This window comes from Labrus mixtus, chromosome 4 (assembly GCF_963584025.1).
Source record: "Labrus mixtus chromosome 4, fLabMix1.1, whole genome shotgun sequence".
NCBI classification, from domain to species: domain Eukaryota; kingdom Metazoa; phylum Chordata; class Actinopteri; order Labriformes; family Labridae; genus Labrus; species Labrus mixtus.
Genome location: NC_083615.1, coordinates 14,135,752 through 14,150,505, shown reverse-complemented (window position 1 = coordinate 14,150,505; position 14,754 = coordinate 14,135,752). Strand labels below are relative to the sequence as shown.

At 41.4% G+C, this 14,754-nt stretch overlaps 1 protein-coding gene across 2 annotated transcripts in view; it reads left to right on the top strand.

Moving 5' to 3' along the window:
• The window catches only part of met (MET proto-oncogene, receptor tyrosine kinase), a 75,678-nt gene that overhangs the window by 31,443 nt on the left and 29,481 nt on the right, over window positions 1–14,754 (top strand). For both annotated transcript variants that reach the window (XR_009672946.1, XM_061035975.1), the window contains exons 4-10: window positions 5,911–6,039; window positions 6,334–6,510; window positions 8,357–8,514; window positions 9,199–9,313; window positions 9,564–9,700; window positions 11,185–11,349; window positions 11,717–11,816. Coding sequence is in view for 1 of the 2 variants with exons in the window: in XM_061035975.1 (XP_060891958.1) it covers window positions 5,911–6,039; window positions 6,334–6,510; window positions 8,357–8,514; window positions 9,199–9,313; window positions 9,564–9,700; window positions 11,185–11,349; window positions 11,717–11,816 (981 nt within the window). In the remaining variant the exon portion in view is untranslated. The remainder of the gene's footprint in view (window positions 1–5,910; window positions 6,040–6,333; window positions 6,511–8,356; window positions 8,515–9,198; window positions 9,314–9,563; window positions 9,701–11,184; window positions 11,350–11,716; window positions 11,817–14,754) is intronic.

Here is a 14,754-nt window from a genome sequence, read left to right as displayed (position 1 = left end):
GAAAATACTAGCAGTTTGGCATAAACCGAGCCCCTGAGGCTTCAGTGACCAGCGCGGTTTCCCTCTATTATTGTTCATGTAAATGTGGCAGGATGTTGGTACGTGAGGAGTGAAAGCGCTATGCTGGAGACACAACACACAGTAAGCTGCAGGTGCCTCGCAGGATTCAGGAGACTTCATGACTGAGCACTGTGAACCTTTCTGTTTGCACAGTTTGCTTTCCTTTGACCTCCGCTCAGTGAGCCTCCAAAGAGCCCTTGTTCAAGCCATCTGAGCAAACAGAGTATTTTGTCGACCATTGTCCAAAACTTATGGAGTATACCCCCAGCCTGATTTTCTCCAAGCTGCTCTCAGTGTCTCATATGTGAACTGTCAGTACTATTTCTTGAGGGTTTTAGTCAGGGGCCATCTTTAATTATGTCCGGACAGTAACTAGATAATAATAATAATAATAATAACAATACATTTTATTTATAACACACTTTACATTTAAACGAAAATCTCAAAGTGCTCTCTGTATTCACACAGGAATACTTACAGTGTAACGTTTTAAAAACAAGGAAAACTCCTCACACATAAAACTGAGAGCAAATTGCAATCACATCACCAATTTGGAAGTGATGCCTGCTGCAGAAGGGGAGTTTGGTGATGGCGAAGGCCGATGAATTGGATAAACCTGTGGTTCCCAACCTTACCCCTCCACCCAGACCCCCCCACCACCACCACCTCCACAATCACCGTCACTGCCACCAGTTACTTCTTTCTGAACAAAACAAAGCTGAGGTCCCTCAGAACCCAGATAGAAAAAAAAATAGACTACTGTCAAAAAAACAAATTGAATTATTTTCATTATAACCTGAGTTAGAAGTGTGGCTGACACACAGTTGTATCTTCAGACCTTTGAATATCCAGTAAGTGTGTTACCATTATTTAAGAGGTACTGGGGGGTCTGTAAATGAAGTTGGGAACCAATGGGATAAACTTCACACCAGAAACCAGTGTTGGATTAATTTAACACATTCAATTCCCATTTTCGAATAAACAATTTCTGTATTTATTTATTTTGCTAAAACCAAACCATAGAGACTATACCACATACCCAGCTGTTGGAAATGAAAAACAACAGACTTTAAAGGACTTTGCACTAACATTAAGTTGAAGTCTTTTACATCATACTCCCCAATTTTTAAAGACACATTTGTACATAAGTCAGACATTGGATGCTGCCAAACAAAGCCTGAATGTTAAAAGTCACGCCCCCTCCCGTCCTTTTTTGTCTTCCATTTTTCCACTTGGTCTTCTACAAAGGTCACTTGCTTCTTGCCAAGAAACGCACCCCTTATTGCACATTTTTTGTTCTAGCACTGACATTGATACCTGCTTTCTATTGAGACCTTCAGAGAGGTTTCATGTGTCAGTTTTGTATTTGGCCTCTCTTTCTTAAGCAAACCTTTGGCTTCCAAGTAAGCTGTCATTTTTTTCATTTTGTAGAGGTAAAGAGTAAAAGGGGTTTGAATCGGACCAAATTTGGTTGAAATGTGAGAGCTTCTTTCAAACAGCTGTTTCTCAAATATGCTTAACTTAATACCTTTGTATTGAAACACGCACTTTACAGCGCTTTAATGTTTTAAGATGTCTCAAAAACATTCCCTTTTCACTTAAAGTTTAACGTCTAGACACGCAAATCACGCAATCAGTGTTTAACGAGAACATCTTTTCATGACTCTCCCTGACTAGAACCTGGCACATGAAATAATTGTGTAGCTTTTAGTGCCAGTGCACCTGCAGCTTAAGTGTGTTTTTTGGCCTGTAGGAGGTCCGTTAGTTGAAGGGTTTTGTTCTGACGAGTCTTGAAAGTGCTGATCATAGGGTCAAATTTAGACTTTTGGCATTTAAGGTAATTGAATTATGATGACTCGTCTGCGTAGCTGCATATCTGACTGTGAATCACTGTGCTCACTTTCCATCCCTTTTCATGCGGGGTTTCAGTCCGTCCACTTTAAAAGCATGGCTGTAAACATGCAATGGTTACAGCTGCAGGGTGAAGTGCAGTGAGTGCTGTCATTTTGGTGCATCAGTACAGAGCTGGTCCAAAAAACGAATGACGAATTGAGCTGAACTTAAAGTCGACGGTGATGACCTCACGTATTTTTGAAACACAAGAATGAAAAGACTCGCATGGAGGGGAAAAAAAAGGCAAGAGACGTGGAAAAAGGGTCGACAGCTGCAAATAATGGGAGGGAGGGAAGGATGGATGGGGGGGGGTTGTAGACGATGATGGTGGGGTTGCGAGGGGAGCTTACAAGCTGAACGGCACGTTAATGGTGAACGGCGGGCCCCGCTGACACGTTCACTCGCACGGCATTTTCTGTCCCGTGCAGCTGTTGCTGTGTGTTTCTCTATCATCGACGCCCCCTCACCCCCGGCCCTCCTTCAGTTTATGTTTTGATTTGTTTTTGTTTTTTTTGCGGTTGGCTGAATTTGCTGAGGAGTTTGAGAAGGTCAGGAGAGGAGAGCAGCTAACCAGCCATTAAAACCTCTTCATTTTAATCAAGTGTTTCCTGCCAATCATTCAGACAGAGAGGGAGGGGAGACAGAACTGGAACAGGGTTAACTAAACACTGATATTTCTTAAAGGTGATTAGCCAATAAAGTGTATCATATCATGTAGTATTATACCCTTGTGTAGCAAAAAGAATGGAGACAATAGACAAAAAACAGTAATAAAATACAATAGCACAACTTTTCTGTTTAGGGTGAGTTGGTGTCCAGTATTGTCCGTGCTTATCTTTTCTAATGTAGACATAACTGATAGAAATGATAAGAAAAGTAAAATCATCAAGTTGTGGAACACTAAACACCTTGCTTTAAGACAGGTTTTCCTTCACCTTCCCCGATTTCTTGACCCGTGCATTTGAACTGACGACCCTGCGACCCACCTGCTCTCTCCCTCAGCTCTGCTACAGTTCTGTGAGAGATGGCGGCCTTTGCTTTGGCCGCTCATTACATTGTTAGTACGGTAAAAAAGAACCTGTCAACTTTTCGTGTGTTTCATTCTTCTGCTCGGCTCCCAGCGGAACGAAACAAGAGGGGAACACGGAGCCGACGCAGTGAAAGAAAAAGAGCCTTGTTCCCCCTGATGAACTCCATTCTGGCTCAGGAAGTGTTTCCCTCGCCTTCAGTTGGACCACTGTGGGAATAACACAGTGGCTGTGTTTATAGGCCGAACTTCCCCCCGGCATGCTTAATACAATAAGCTGTAATTTACACCGCTATTACCTCCAGAGAGATGCCTGTTGTATGGCCTTGTCCCTTAGCGGAAAGCCACCCATTATACTCGCTGTTACAAAGCTAACGTTGATCATGAGGCTCAAACAGAGGAAGGGGGCATGATGCCGGGATACAAGACGATTGTGAGGGTGAGCAGAGGGTGAGCAGAGTACCAGCCAACCAGCAAAATTACATTAAAACATTTTACAATGCAGAGTCCTGTGGATATTTGCTTCAGACCCTTCAAGCGCACTGTGCTGTGTTTACAATAAATCACACACACATACCATAACTGCCATCCCTGCTGTGTGTTTACAGGCAGCCAGGTGTGTACTTTGCTGCGTGTTTGTGTGAGTGTGTGTGCGTGTGCGTGTGTGTGTGTGTGTGTGTGTGTGTGTGTGTGTGTGTGTGTGTGTGTATTTTGCTAACAATACAAAAGCAGTGCTTTGTTTTTGGAGTAGACATCACATTGCGGCTTCATCATGACTGGGCAGAGAGAATGTGTTCATAACTACATCTATTTTTGTATGTCTGTGCTTGTGTGTATTGTGTGTGTGTGTGTGTGTGTGTGTGTGTGTGTGTGTGTTTGTGTGTATTGTGTGTGTGCGTGTGTATTGTGTGTGTGTTTGTGTGTATTGTGTGTGATGGGGGCAACCGGTATAATTTAAAGTTGTAACTGCAGAAACCACACGCCCATTAGAAACCCTGTTCTGTTCTGTTTGCTCCCAGGCTTGTAATTGCAGCGTAACCACCGCACATGATAAATGCTCGTCCAGGTGTGTTGACTGCGTGTGTGTGTTTGCATGTGTAGAGGGGGGAGTGTGTGAGAACAAGAGGGAACAGTGCAAACAGTGAGTGTATGAATATCTGTTTCATATATGATGCGAGTTCATGACATATATGAGGTGCGTGGTATTGAAAGTGTATCTGTGTGTGTGTGTGATGGAAAGATGGAAAGATAGGAGAAGAAGTGTGTATTGTAGTGTGCAGATATGAGTGTGTCTGTTGGTTAGTGTGTCTAAAACGCCTCACAACATGTCAGAGTACTCTCTTATTCTGCCTGCAGCTGCGTCCTCTTTCTCATAGCCCCAAAACCAGTTTTTCATTTTCCTACCAACCCCTGTGTTAATGTTACGAGTTAACAACTAGTTTGGAAGTCTCTTTCTTAAAAGTCAGCTCTCAAGTTCTCATTTTAAGAAGGTAATCTATAAATCAACCAACAAAGAGTAAGAAGTTTAAAATCCCCCCCCTCCCAACCTTAGGCTAACTCCATATTATAAATCGCCTGTAAACTCTTCTTAAAGCCAAACTTCAGTTAAATGAAGTAGCCAGAAACGATGACACAATCTGGATCATTTTTCTTCACCATCTCCGAGTGAAGGTGTGCTGGCCTCGCGCCCAAAAACCTGTTCATATATTCCAGTATGTCATCCTCACGGCTTGGTTTTGTCTTTGGATGAATCAGTGGTTCTATTGTTGTGAACTCCAGACCCCTTCTAATGTTTCCCTCTTGTATAATACATTGTATGTATTAGTGAGCAATTTCATAGTGAAGCGTTCCAAATAAACACAGCAACAGAGAAAAACTGTAACCAGTGAACAACGCCGCAGCTTTGACAAAGGTGTCCCCAGCTGAACCTGCGCAGAATAATTTTTTTAACAGTGGAAAATGTTCCATTTTTATAAGGAACAAACACCAAATATTTTCCAGGCCAGGCACCGCTCATCTTACAGTCAATCTATTTGGTTTGAATGTGATTATACTGTATCGTTGCGAACAGATGAAGCCATTGTTTGATCCCTGCTTTCTTTGTTCATGCCTATTTCCAAGGATTGCATCCATAAGCACAACAATCTGCCAGAGAGAAATATTTGTTGTAAAATACGGAGGACTGGCTGTAGCACGCACAGATAATTTAGACTGATTTCTTTGGTGGCATCTAGCTAATTCAGATTAGATCATTTGAATAGAAAACAGGTTACTTTGTTTTTTTTCTCTCTGGAGATCCATTGAGTGACTATAATTTGAATGCTTCAAATGTCCATTGGAAATTGTTGGGTTGTTGATCTGTGCTAAGTTAAGGTGTCCAAACCACACTCTGACATGTGCCACCAATTTCAAAATCATTTTTCTTGTTCCCAAAGTATTTAAAATTGTGTCATTACCTGTATTTAGTTAAATTAGGTATACAACAACCAAACAATGCTTTTCAACCTTATATCTAACTTTGGAGATTGGAGTCTACATACAATTGACAACGAACAGCAAAATATCTGAAATAGTGAGTGTAGGTGCAAAATACAACAAATATCTTATACCTAACCCTCAGTAGTATAGGTATAAAATCTTCTGTAAAAAAAAAATTGGGTATCACTTGAAGGACTAGGAGCCATAAATGGCAAAGCTGTTAATTTAACTGAACTTGATATTGGACTGAGGTTAACAAAGTTTTGGCTAATATGTAGGCTTGTATTAGAGATGGGGGAGGAAATCAATACAGCATAGTGTTGTGATATTTTGCGAAATGATATTATATAAATTCATGGCCGCCAAGTATCGATATATTTATTATATTAATAGCAAATGTGCTTTTTTAGTTTTTAATTGCTGAAGGGGTTGCACGTGTCTCTTCTTTCCAGGTGCTGGTCTCCAGGTTAGCTTCTCCTCATGTCAACATCCGCCTTGACTCAAGACCCGTCTCTGCGAGTCTGGCGCTGCATGATCCTGACCAATCAAATGGAGACCTGCTAATGGTAACAGGAAACAAGGTGGGTTGGACGAAAGGGAAAAGGGTGTGGTCCTTTAGTGGGATGAGAAATGCGGTATTCCTTACAAAGATTTTTGTAAGGTTAAAACTGTTTAAAACATAACACAATACTGTACTCACTGAGAGAAGATGAACAGCAGCAAACATGGAGCATAGCCAACAGATAAGAGAGAATCATTCTCCTTAAAGCTTACTGCAAGCATTTGATTAGCTTGTGTGATCCACATCTGTCTAAAGAGAAATTCTTAAACTGAAGAAGCATCTCATCTTGTCACATTATACTTTCTTTTCCTAGATCACTAAGATCCCTTTGATCGGCCCCGGCTGCAGTCAACTGACCAGCTGCACGTCCTGTTTGCTGTCGTCGAGGGTGACAGAGTGTGGCTGGTGTGATGGACGCTGCACCAGAGCCAAAGAGTGTCCGTCCTCCTCCGTCTGGGCCCAGGACTCCTGCACACCTGCCATCACTAAGGTAATCACAGCCGCTGGTTTTTCATTCTTCACTCGTCACTTTCAATATTTTGGAAGCTAGAGTTTATTGCTGAAATACTAAACATGCTGGCAGAAAAAGTAGCAAGGCAACTCATTGGTGGTTGTTCATTTCGCTGTGGTTTCAACACCGAGCAAATAACCTGACCCTGAAAGTTATCTTATGTAACCGTACAGCTTCCTGCTGACTCGGTTTGCTGGGACACCCTATCATGTGATCACATCATGCGAGGTTCAAACTGTCTCTCACTCCACTCTCTCCTCCCAAAAGCTGCTCATATAACCTGTCTGTTGAACCCGTGATTTGTACGTTCCCACTGTATTTGTCTTCACAGTGTGCCGTCTGTGAAGGTAATGGTCCTACCCGAAATGTCAGAGCTCTTACAGCAGCACTGTTCTGTTTAACACCGCTCTGACACTGTGGGTGGTGTTCATTCTGTGTGACTTTAATGCCTCACCTCATGCAGTCAGACTGTCTCCACATATACTGAATATATAAAACAATCCTTGCTCTAAATGAAACAAAATAGTGCAAGATCTTGTCAAAACACTTCTTCCTCTGAATCTGTTTTTAACAAGCAGAAGATTTTGTCGCCGCAGTTTGCATGGCTGTTTCTTGTTGACTGAAATGTATGAACTTACTTCATGAGTGGAAGTCAAACTCTGGGGTTTTTCTCTCAGTGGAAATGCACGATGACCTCTGCTTCTCCTCCATGGCGAGTTACAACCAGATGAGCCATGGTCGCCTACACATGATCAGGATTTTTAATTAAAAAAAACATCTTTCAGCTTGTTATCGCACCTGACCTTGATTAGGATACGATTAAATAAGTGTGCTGTAAGTCCATCTTGTGCAGCTACATGTCCGATGTGTCCTTGGGCAAGACACACTAACCCCAAGTTAAGTTTATTTTAGTATTTACTTCTGATGGTCACTTTTCACAGCAACCTCTGCTATTAGTGTGGGAATGTGTAGGTGTGACCTCTTCTTGTGTAAAAGTGCTCTGAGTAGTCAGAAGACTAGAAAGGCGCTTTACAAGCTCAAGTCCATTTACCATTTACTATTACTGACTATTTGAGAACTTAAATAGCTCCCTATCCCTCTTCCTGCATCTTATCCCATCTCTCCCCCTATCCCTTTCCAAGCCCGGCGCAGTCTAGGCCTGTGAAGACTGTTTCGTCATGAGCCGGGGATCCGGCCGAAGATTTCTGCCTTTTAATGAGGCAGTTTTTTCTTACCACTGTAACTTTTGCTGCTTTGCTAAAGTGCTCATGATGGATAGGCCGGATCTTTGTAACATAACAATAAGTAAGGTCTTTTACCTGCTTTTTGTAACATAACAATGAGTAAGGTATTTTACGTGCTTTTTGTAAAGTGTCTCGAGATAACACTTGTTATGAGTTGACGCTATACAAATAAAAATTGATTGATTGATTGATTGATTGAATTGCACTAACATACACTAATGCAAGGCAAGGCAAGTTAAAGTCTGGATAAAGTCTAGGTGAAAAATTCCACTCTGTTTTCTCTCGCATGCAGCTGAGACATTTTCATGAGTTTGTGAAATGTGTGAAAAAGGCTGCAGTGCGCTGCCTCTGGACTTTTTATACCATTTTGTACTATGTGAATGTTTTGTTCAGTTTTGGTTGCTTTACCGCAAAAGTGGACAATTTATTGTTGCAGATAGACATAGTGGACTGTAAAATAACAGAACGTGAGAGAGGTGAAAGGTTATGATAAGAGTGAGATAACACAATCACCTGGACAACATGCTAATGGGAAAATATAAATTGACTAACGCTGGAAGTGTTTCTTGTGCGTGCATTAGATTTTTCCGGCCTCTGGACCCATACGAGGCTCGACAGTGGTGACAATGTGCGGGCAAAACTTTGGCTTTGACAAGACGGAGAGCTTCAAGACCTCGTCGCTAACAGTGGAGGTGGCAGGGGCTCCCTGCAAACTGACCAGACAAGACAATGTCAACAGGTATGTCCATGTTGGTGTGCTACAGCTTCCAAATTTTGCGCTAGGTATAATTCATTGCTGTGTTTTTTTTGTAGAAAATCTTCTTCTTTTGATATGTCAGTGTGCATGTTATAATTGGACAGGCTTTGTCAGCATTTCAAAATAAGTAATGTTCCTGCAAAGCCACCTTTAAGAGGCTGAGAGACTGTGTGTGTGTGTGTGTGTGTGTGTGTGTGTGTGTGTGTGTGTGTGTGTGTGTGTGTGTGTGTGTGTGTGTGTGTGTGTGTTAAATGATGGGTGTTTACGACATAAAGGGAACAGTACATTGGCTTCCTATATGTTTAACAGGGTTTATTGTGTTGAAGAAAGAATGCTATAAAGCCCCCCCTCTCTCCTGCATTCAACACATGACTCCGCTAACTGAAAAATTGCAGGAAAAAATCTCCACATGCAGACTTTCCACTCTCCTAAATCCACTGGGGCCATGTCCCATTCAAAAGCCTCTTTTTCTACAAACAAACCTCATGACAAATTGGCGGGAGAAAGGAAAAAAAAAAAACAACAACCACCCGCTCAATTCCAGATGAAGATCGCCTCTTTGTGCAAGCGCGCCGTAAAAGATCATTGAATTAGGATAAATGCTGGATTGTGGTGGTGTAGTATAATGCCTGGTTTGTGTGTTGTTATTGGGGGGGTTGTGTTTAGGTGGACTGAGATCCAGTGTTCCCCAGTGTTCAGTGGGAATTTCACCCCATCAGGAAACACAGTGAAGGTCACCAGTGGCAACAAGGTGGCCACGGTGGAGGGCTTCACCTTTGTAGTAAGATTTTTTTTTTTTTCTTTCTGGCTGCTTTTTGTGCAGCATTACTTGTGTATGCAGTGATTATAAATCTAAATCAATGTTTAAAAAAAAAAGTGCACAAATTCATTTTTCAGCATCTACATGGATTTAGAAAAGTTTAGCAAACTTGTTCTTGTGTGTTTGTGGGCAATGTCAACACTGAAATTCAAAGTGATGAACTTGTTTCTAAACAGAATGGCTAACAGTGGCTTGTGGTCTTTGCTTCCAGGACCCTGTGATCCATGAAATATTCCCCACATTCGGGCCAAAGTCTGGAAGCACCATGCTGACCATCAGAGGAGCCTTCCTTGATACTGGAAACAAGCGAGACATCATAATAGGGAAAGCAGCTTGTAAGATCCAGAGGTCAGTTTTTTTTAACTCTTTTTCCCTTTTTACATGAATAGATCATCAAATTTGCATGTCAGGTCTGCGTGCGTGTGTGTATTCCTAGCTTATTTGCGATGGCATGTTCAAAAAACAGAGAAAAAATCATTTAATTTTGCCGCTTTTTAACCTTTTGAAACCCGGTTTTCCCCACTGAGATCAAAGCAACACCACATCCTATCAAAATTAAAAAAACAAAGGTTAGACTCAAATAAAACCAAACAGCCGAGACTATAAGATATTACATGTCATTTAAAAACTTCAGGGCGTAAAGGGTTTCTTCAGATCAGACTTTGAAACAAAAAGTTGCTCAACATACAGGGGAGGAAGTTTGTGATTTCAATAATTTAAGATTGAGAAGGAAGACAAAAAAAGTGGAAAAAAAGGTACCAAATGTCTGAATTGGCATGTACTTTAAAGAGGTCTTTTGTCTTTTGTGAAGAAATAAAACACGATGGTGGGTAAGTAACCAGTATCTGAGTGCACCATGACACAGATGTCCAGTACGTGGAGGCTTTCATGTATCGCATGTCACCAAAATCAACAACGCAAACTGATTTCCGTTTACCCATAAAACACATGCACGACTCTTTCTTTCTAAAATTAGCATTTGCTTTTATTAACGTATTAAAAATACCCTTTGAATCACAACTGCCATCAAATGAATACCCCATGTTTCATAAACGAGGGGCCGACTTCGTTTCTGATAGTTTGTGGAAACATTTTTCTGAAACCACACTGATCTCAATGTTCTCCGGGTAGAAAATAAAACAAGTTTTGTTTGATCTGCTTTTCAAATAGATTCCACCCATTGTTGATATTGGGACCAAGTTTCCCAATATGTCCAATATCTTGTGATATTGTGAATATTTAAGCAGGATGTTGAGAAAATAAAAGACCCTTTACAAGTGGAGTGAGCACTGATGGCTATGCGAGGCGTCTTTCTTGATCACATTTCTACATTAGTAATGTTCAATATGTGCTGCTGACTTTGCAGAGAGTATTTTAAATATTGGAGTCAGAGCTTTCTCTGCTGGTTCAACTATGCAACGTATCTATTTAAAATCAGCCAAACATTGTATTTCACATGCAAAAAAAAAAAAATTTTCATAACAACATACATATTTGAACGTTTTCACTAGTGCCGTCTTATCTTTGTAGGCACATACCGGCTCATTATCAGCTGACATTATACCAGTCCAGCTCAAAGATTTGCACTCTTTAATACGTACTGTATATGGATTTTTTCCTTATTATGTATGCAAATGTTCTTAAACGTTATCATAATTGTGATAAATGTCCATGAATTGTCCATGGTGTATCATGGGGAATTATCTGCTGGGTTAATCAATTAATGCATAAAAAGGGGTTTAGACAACGACGACCAGTGTACATACTGAACACAGCAATGTAGTCTGTGTGTTTACTCTTTTCCTCTGCTCTGACTAAACATCCTCCATCAGCGTGACTTCTACCATGCTGACCTGTAAGACCCCTCCTCATGGTGTCCCCTCCAAACAACCCGTGAAGCTGATGGTGGATTCGGTGGAGCGCCTCGCCCCCATGCAGTTCACCTACAACCAAGACCCCATCATCAACAGCATCCAGCCCTCGCGCTCCTTCGTCAGGTTAGCCCTTGATCACTCTGTACAGGGTTTGGATTTGTGGAAATAGTTTGGATATCCCTCTTTGTCTTTGTCAGCTCCACAAAGTTCCTTAAAATTTTAGGTTCTTTGTTTTTTTTCTTCGACTAAGAGCAGAAACAAAAGAGGGAAAGGGAGAGCAAACCTGATGGAGAACCAATGTGAATGAGCCCAGACAGATTAATGCTTTAGTTTTACAGCGGGAGGAAATGTGTAGGAGGTGAAGAGTGGCTAAACTGCTAAGGCTAACAGCAGGTCCTTCCCTGTGGGGATCTACTGTGTCTGGTGCTGACGCTAACATCCGTTTCTCAACACCCCCTCCCCAACACCCCCCACCCCTCCTTCACTGTAGCGGAGGCTGCACGGTGTCGGCTCATGGCTTCTTCCTTCAATCCGGCCTCCAGCCACAGATGGTTCTCACAATCGCTCAGGATGCTGAGGTGTTTCATGTGGTGAGTACAAGAAGGGTTTAATATCCTGAAAGTTTCACAAAAAATCCATTCACTGTGGAGTAACCACGCTGAGATAGTTAAAGCTCCTGGCAACTTTTGAATAAAGAAGACTTTTTCAGGAATATTTTGAGGTGCTTTCTATTCAATTGGCCGCACGAACCATCTGCAGGTTTTACGTCTCGTTTCCACTTACGTAGGTGACTGGTTTCCGTATATCCATTAATAGACGGATGGTGCGACTAGTGTCTTGCGCAGGGAAGAACCTGATGGTAGCTATACCTGTAGCAACAAACTGAGAAAGAGGATGACTGTGTTTCATATCAAAACTGACAAATCTGAAAATTCAGCAGTAAAACTCTCACAAATGAGGCACTGTTAAGTTAACAGCTAGCAGACAAAAGTGCAAAAATTTCTCTGAAAAATGAAAGTTGACTCAGCGTCTTCCTCGACTGACGATTACAAGTGCTGACTTTTAGGGAGCAGCCCCATTTGAAACTCAAACATGAACGTGTCAGAGGAACTTTTGCTTCCTTTTGAAGTTCTTCCTTGTACCCATGGACCACTTGGTTGAAAGTTTGAACAGTAATATCATTCATGAACAGCAGACAAAGAAGGTTTTTAGTTTGTTTTTCTTTCAAAAACCAGACTGTCTTATACATGGTTATGTCATTATACATCCTAACGCCCCCCCACCCCCCTTGAAGAGAAAGAAAAAGACAATGGAAAGAGCTTAAATATCAGACAAACACGAGAAGGAAAGAAACAAACGATCCAGCGTCTGATCTTTGGGATCCAGCTGTCACTTCTGACTCAAACCCAGAAGCAGAGCGAGGTCTTTAGGATGCTCTGGCTCCCCAAACCTCCCGTCAGACGTTATTCTACTTATTGCAGGAAAATGATACACACACACATTAGCATGCTTGGAGCTCGCCATCGCTGCAGTCGACTGGCTGGCCTTCACTGCACGGAGCGGCAAGAGATTGTGTTTTAAGTTATATGACCCTGACACTCAGACGCTTTCACCATGCTGTCTGCAGGCCATTAAAGGTCTGAAAAATGGATGTGGCTTCATTATAAACGCCTTTTGAGGAGTTGAATGTGTTCAAGGGTATCCAGGTTGTAAGTAAAATACATCAGTGAATGGATTCAATCATTTGAGTTTTATCAGCTTATGACTTATCACAGCTGTATACATATAGGACCTACATCTAAGACATTGTAATTCAGGAAGAGTTAGATTTTCAAATAAACAAAGGGCTGCTTAATGTCATTGTCAAGTGTCTGAAGACCAGTTTTTATTGGTTACATTAATTCAGAAAACTTGATTAGATTTGTACTTCTTAATAAAAACATCATTCTTAAATGTGAGATATTTAGCAGAACGCTTCTGTAGAAATGTCCTTTAAACATTGTCAGTTTTTGTAAATATAGTGCAAGGAAGAAACAAAGAGTTAGGGATTACAAACTCTGTCTCCGTTCTTTTGGCTCATTTTTAAAACCAGAATTTAAAAACGTCATGGGAGAATATGGATCTCAAACGATTAGCACAAAGGGGAAGACAACAATACATCTTTTGCTAGTGTTGTGCAGAACTACTTAGGTTTAACTACCCACCATGTCTCCCTTTTATGTGAACCTAGTGACCTGCTGATCCACTCTTCTGGTGCACCAGGAGAACAGTCTCACAGCTTAGGTTTCATTGCAGTTGCTGCTAAAAAAAAAATGATACCACATCATTTGAAAGAAAGGAGAGAAATGGAGCAGTTCTTTAACTGCTTGAACTGCACAAAATTCTCCATGAAAAAGAGTCATTTAACCCCCGGAGGACATGTTGAGAAAGGCAAAGTAGCTTTTAACCTTTTGAAACAGAAGTTAAGAACTCTTCATTTTCGATCTATTCGATCTATCTATTCTATCTACTTTTCAACTTTTAACACTTTGTATCTGAAGGTGATGAGAAGCAGGTTGTTAAAAGTGCTTGTTCTTTGTGAGATGACATCTTTCTCAGTGAGTCATAACAAACAAACAGCCCGTGTTTCACAGAAAAGGTGTGTTTTACTCTGAGCGTATGTGTGTGATGTTTGCTTTTGGGAGGCGGTTTGAGGACAAGCAGTGCTTTGTAGTGATGTTATCTGTCATCTTGAGGCACACGCTGCTGCAGGTCCAGTCAGGAGATGATAATGCGCTTGGTAAACATACGCGCACACACACACACACACACACACACACACACACACACCCATACATACATAAAGACTCTGAAATTGAACGTGTACTCTCTTGGAATAACACTCTTATCTCAATTATTCTCCAACCAATCTCTATCCCTGTATCTCTGATCTTTCTGTCGGTCCTCAGTGTCTCTGGTTTAGTATTCCTTGTCTCACACAAATGGACATCAAGACACACACACAGTCCCTGCAAAGTCTCATCTTTCAGTTTCCCTTTCCCTGGTCATTGACCTGTGTTCAGGTCACTTGTCGATTGGTCTCTGGGGACCTTACGCTTTGTTACACACAAATAGTGTGAACAGACACAGCTTGAAGACTTCTAAAATCAGGTTTATTATTAAAAGTTGACGATAATAACTTAAAGGAGCAATATGTAACTCTGACAAGTAGAGTTTAAAATGGGTAGTGCAGTCCAAATTCAAAAAATTCAAAGACCATTTTGGACCAGAATCTAAACTTAGAAGGAGGACATACTGGCTGCTGCATTTTTGTCTGAGAAGCCAGCACTTCAACACAGCATGTGACCTTAATGTCTGACGATACAATAAGGCCATTTTATGATTTATTCTGGAGACTTGGGCAGAATGATGTCACTAATGTGAACGCAGACCAGCGAGGGAGAGTGAAGGGGGAGCAATCGTGCCCGGGCACGGTCCGAAACCTCGTGATGTGAAAACGCCCTGAAACTATGTTTAAGAGGACATCAG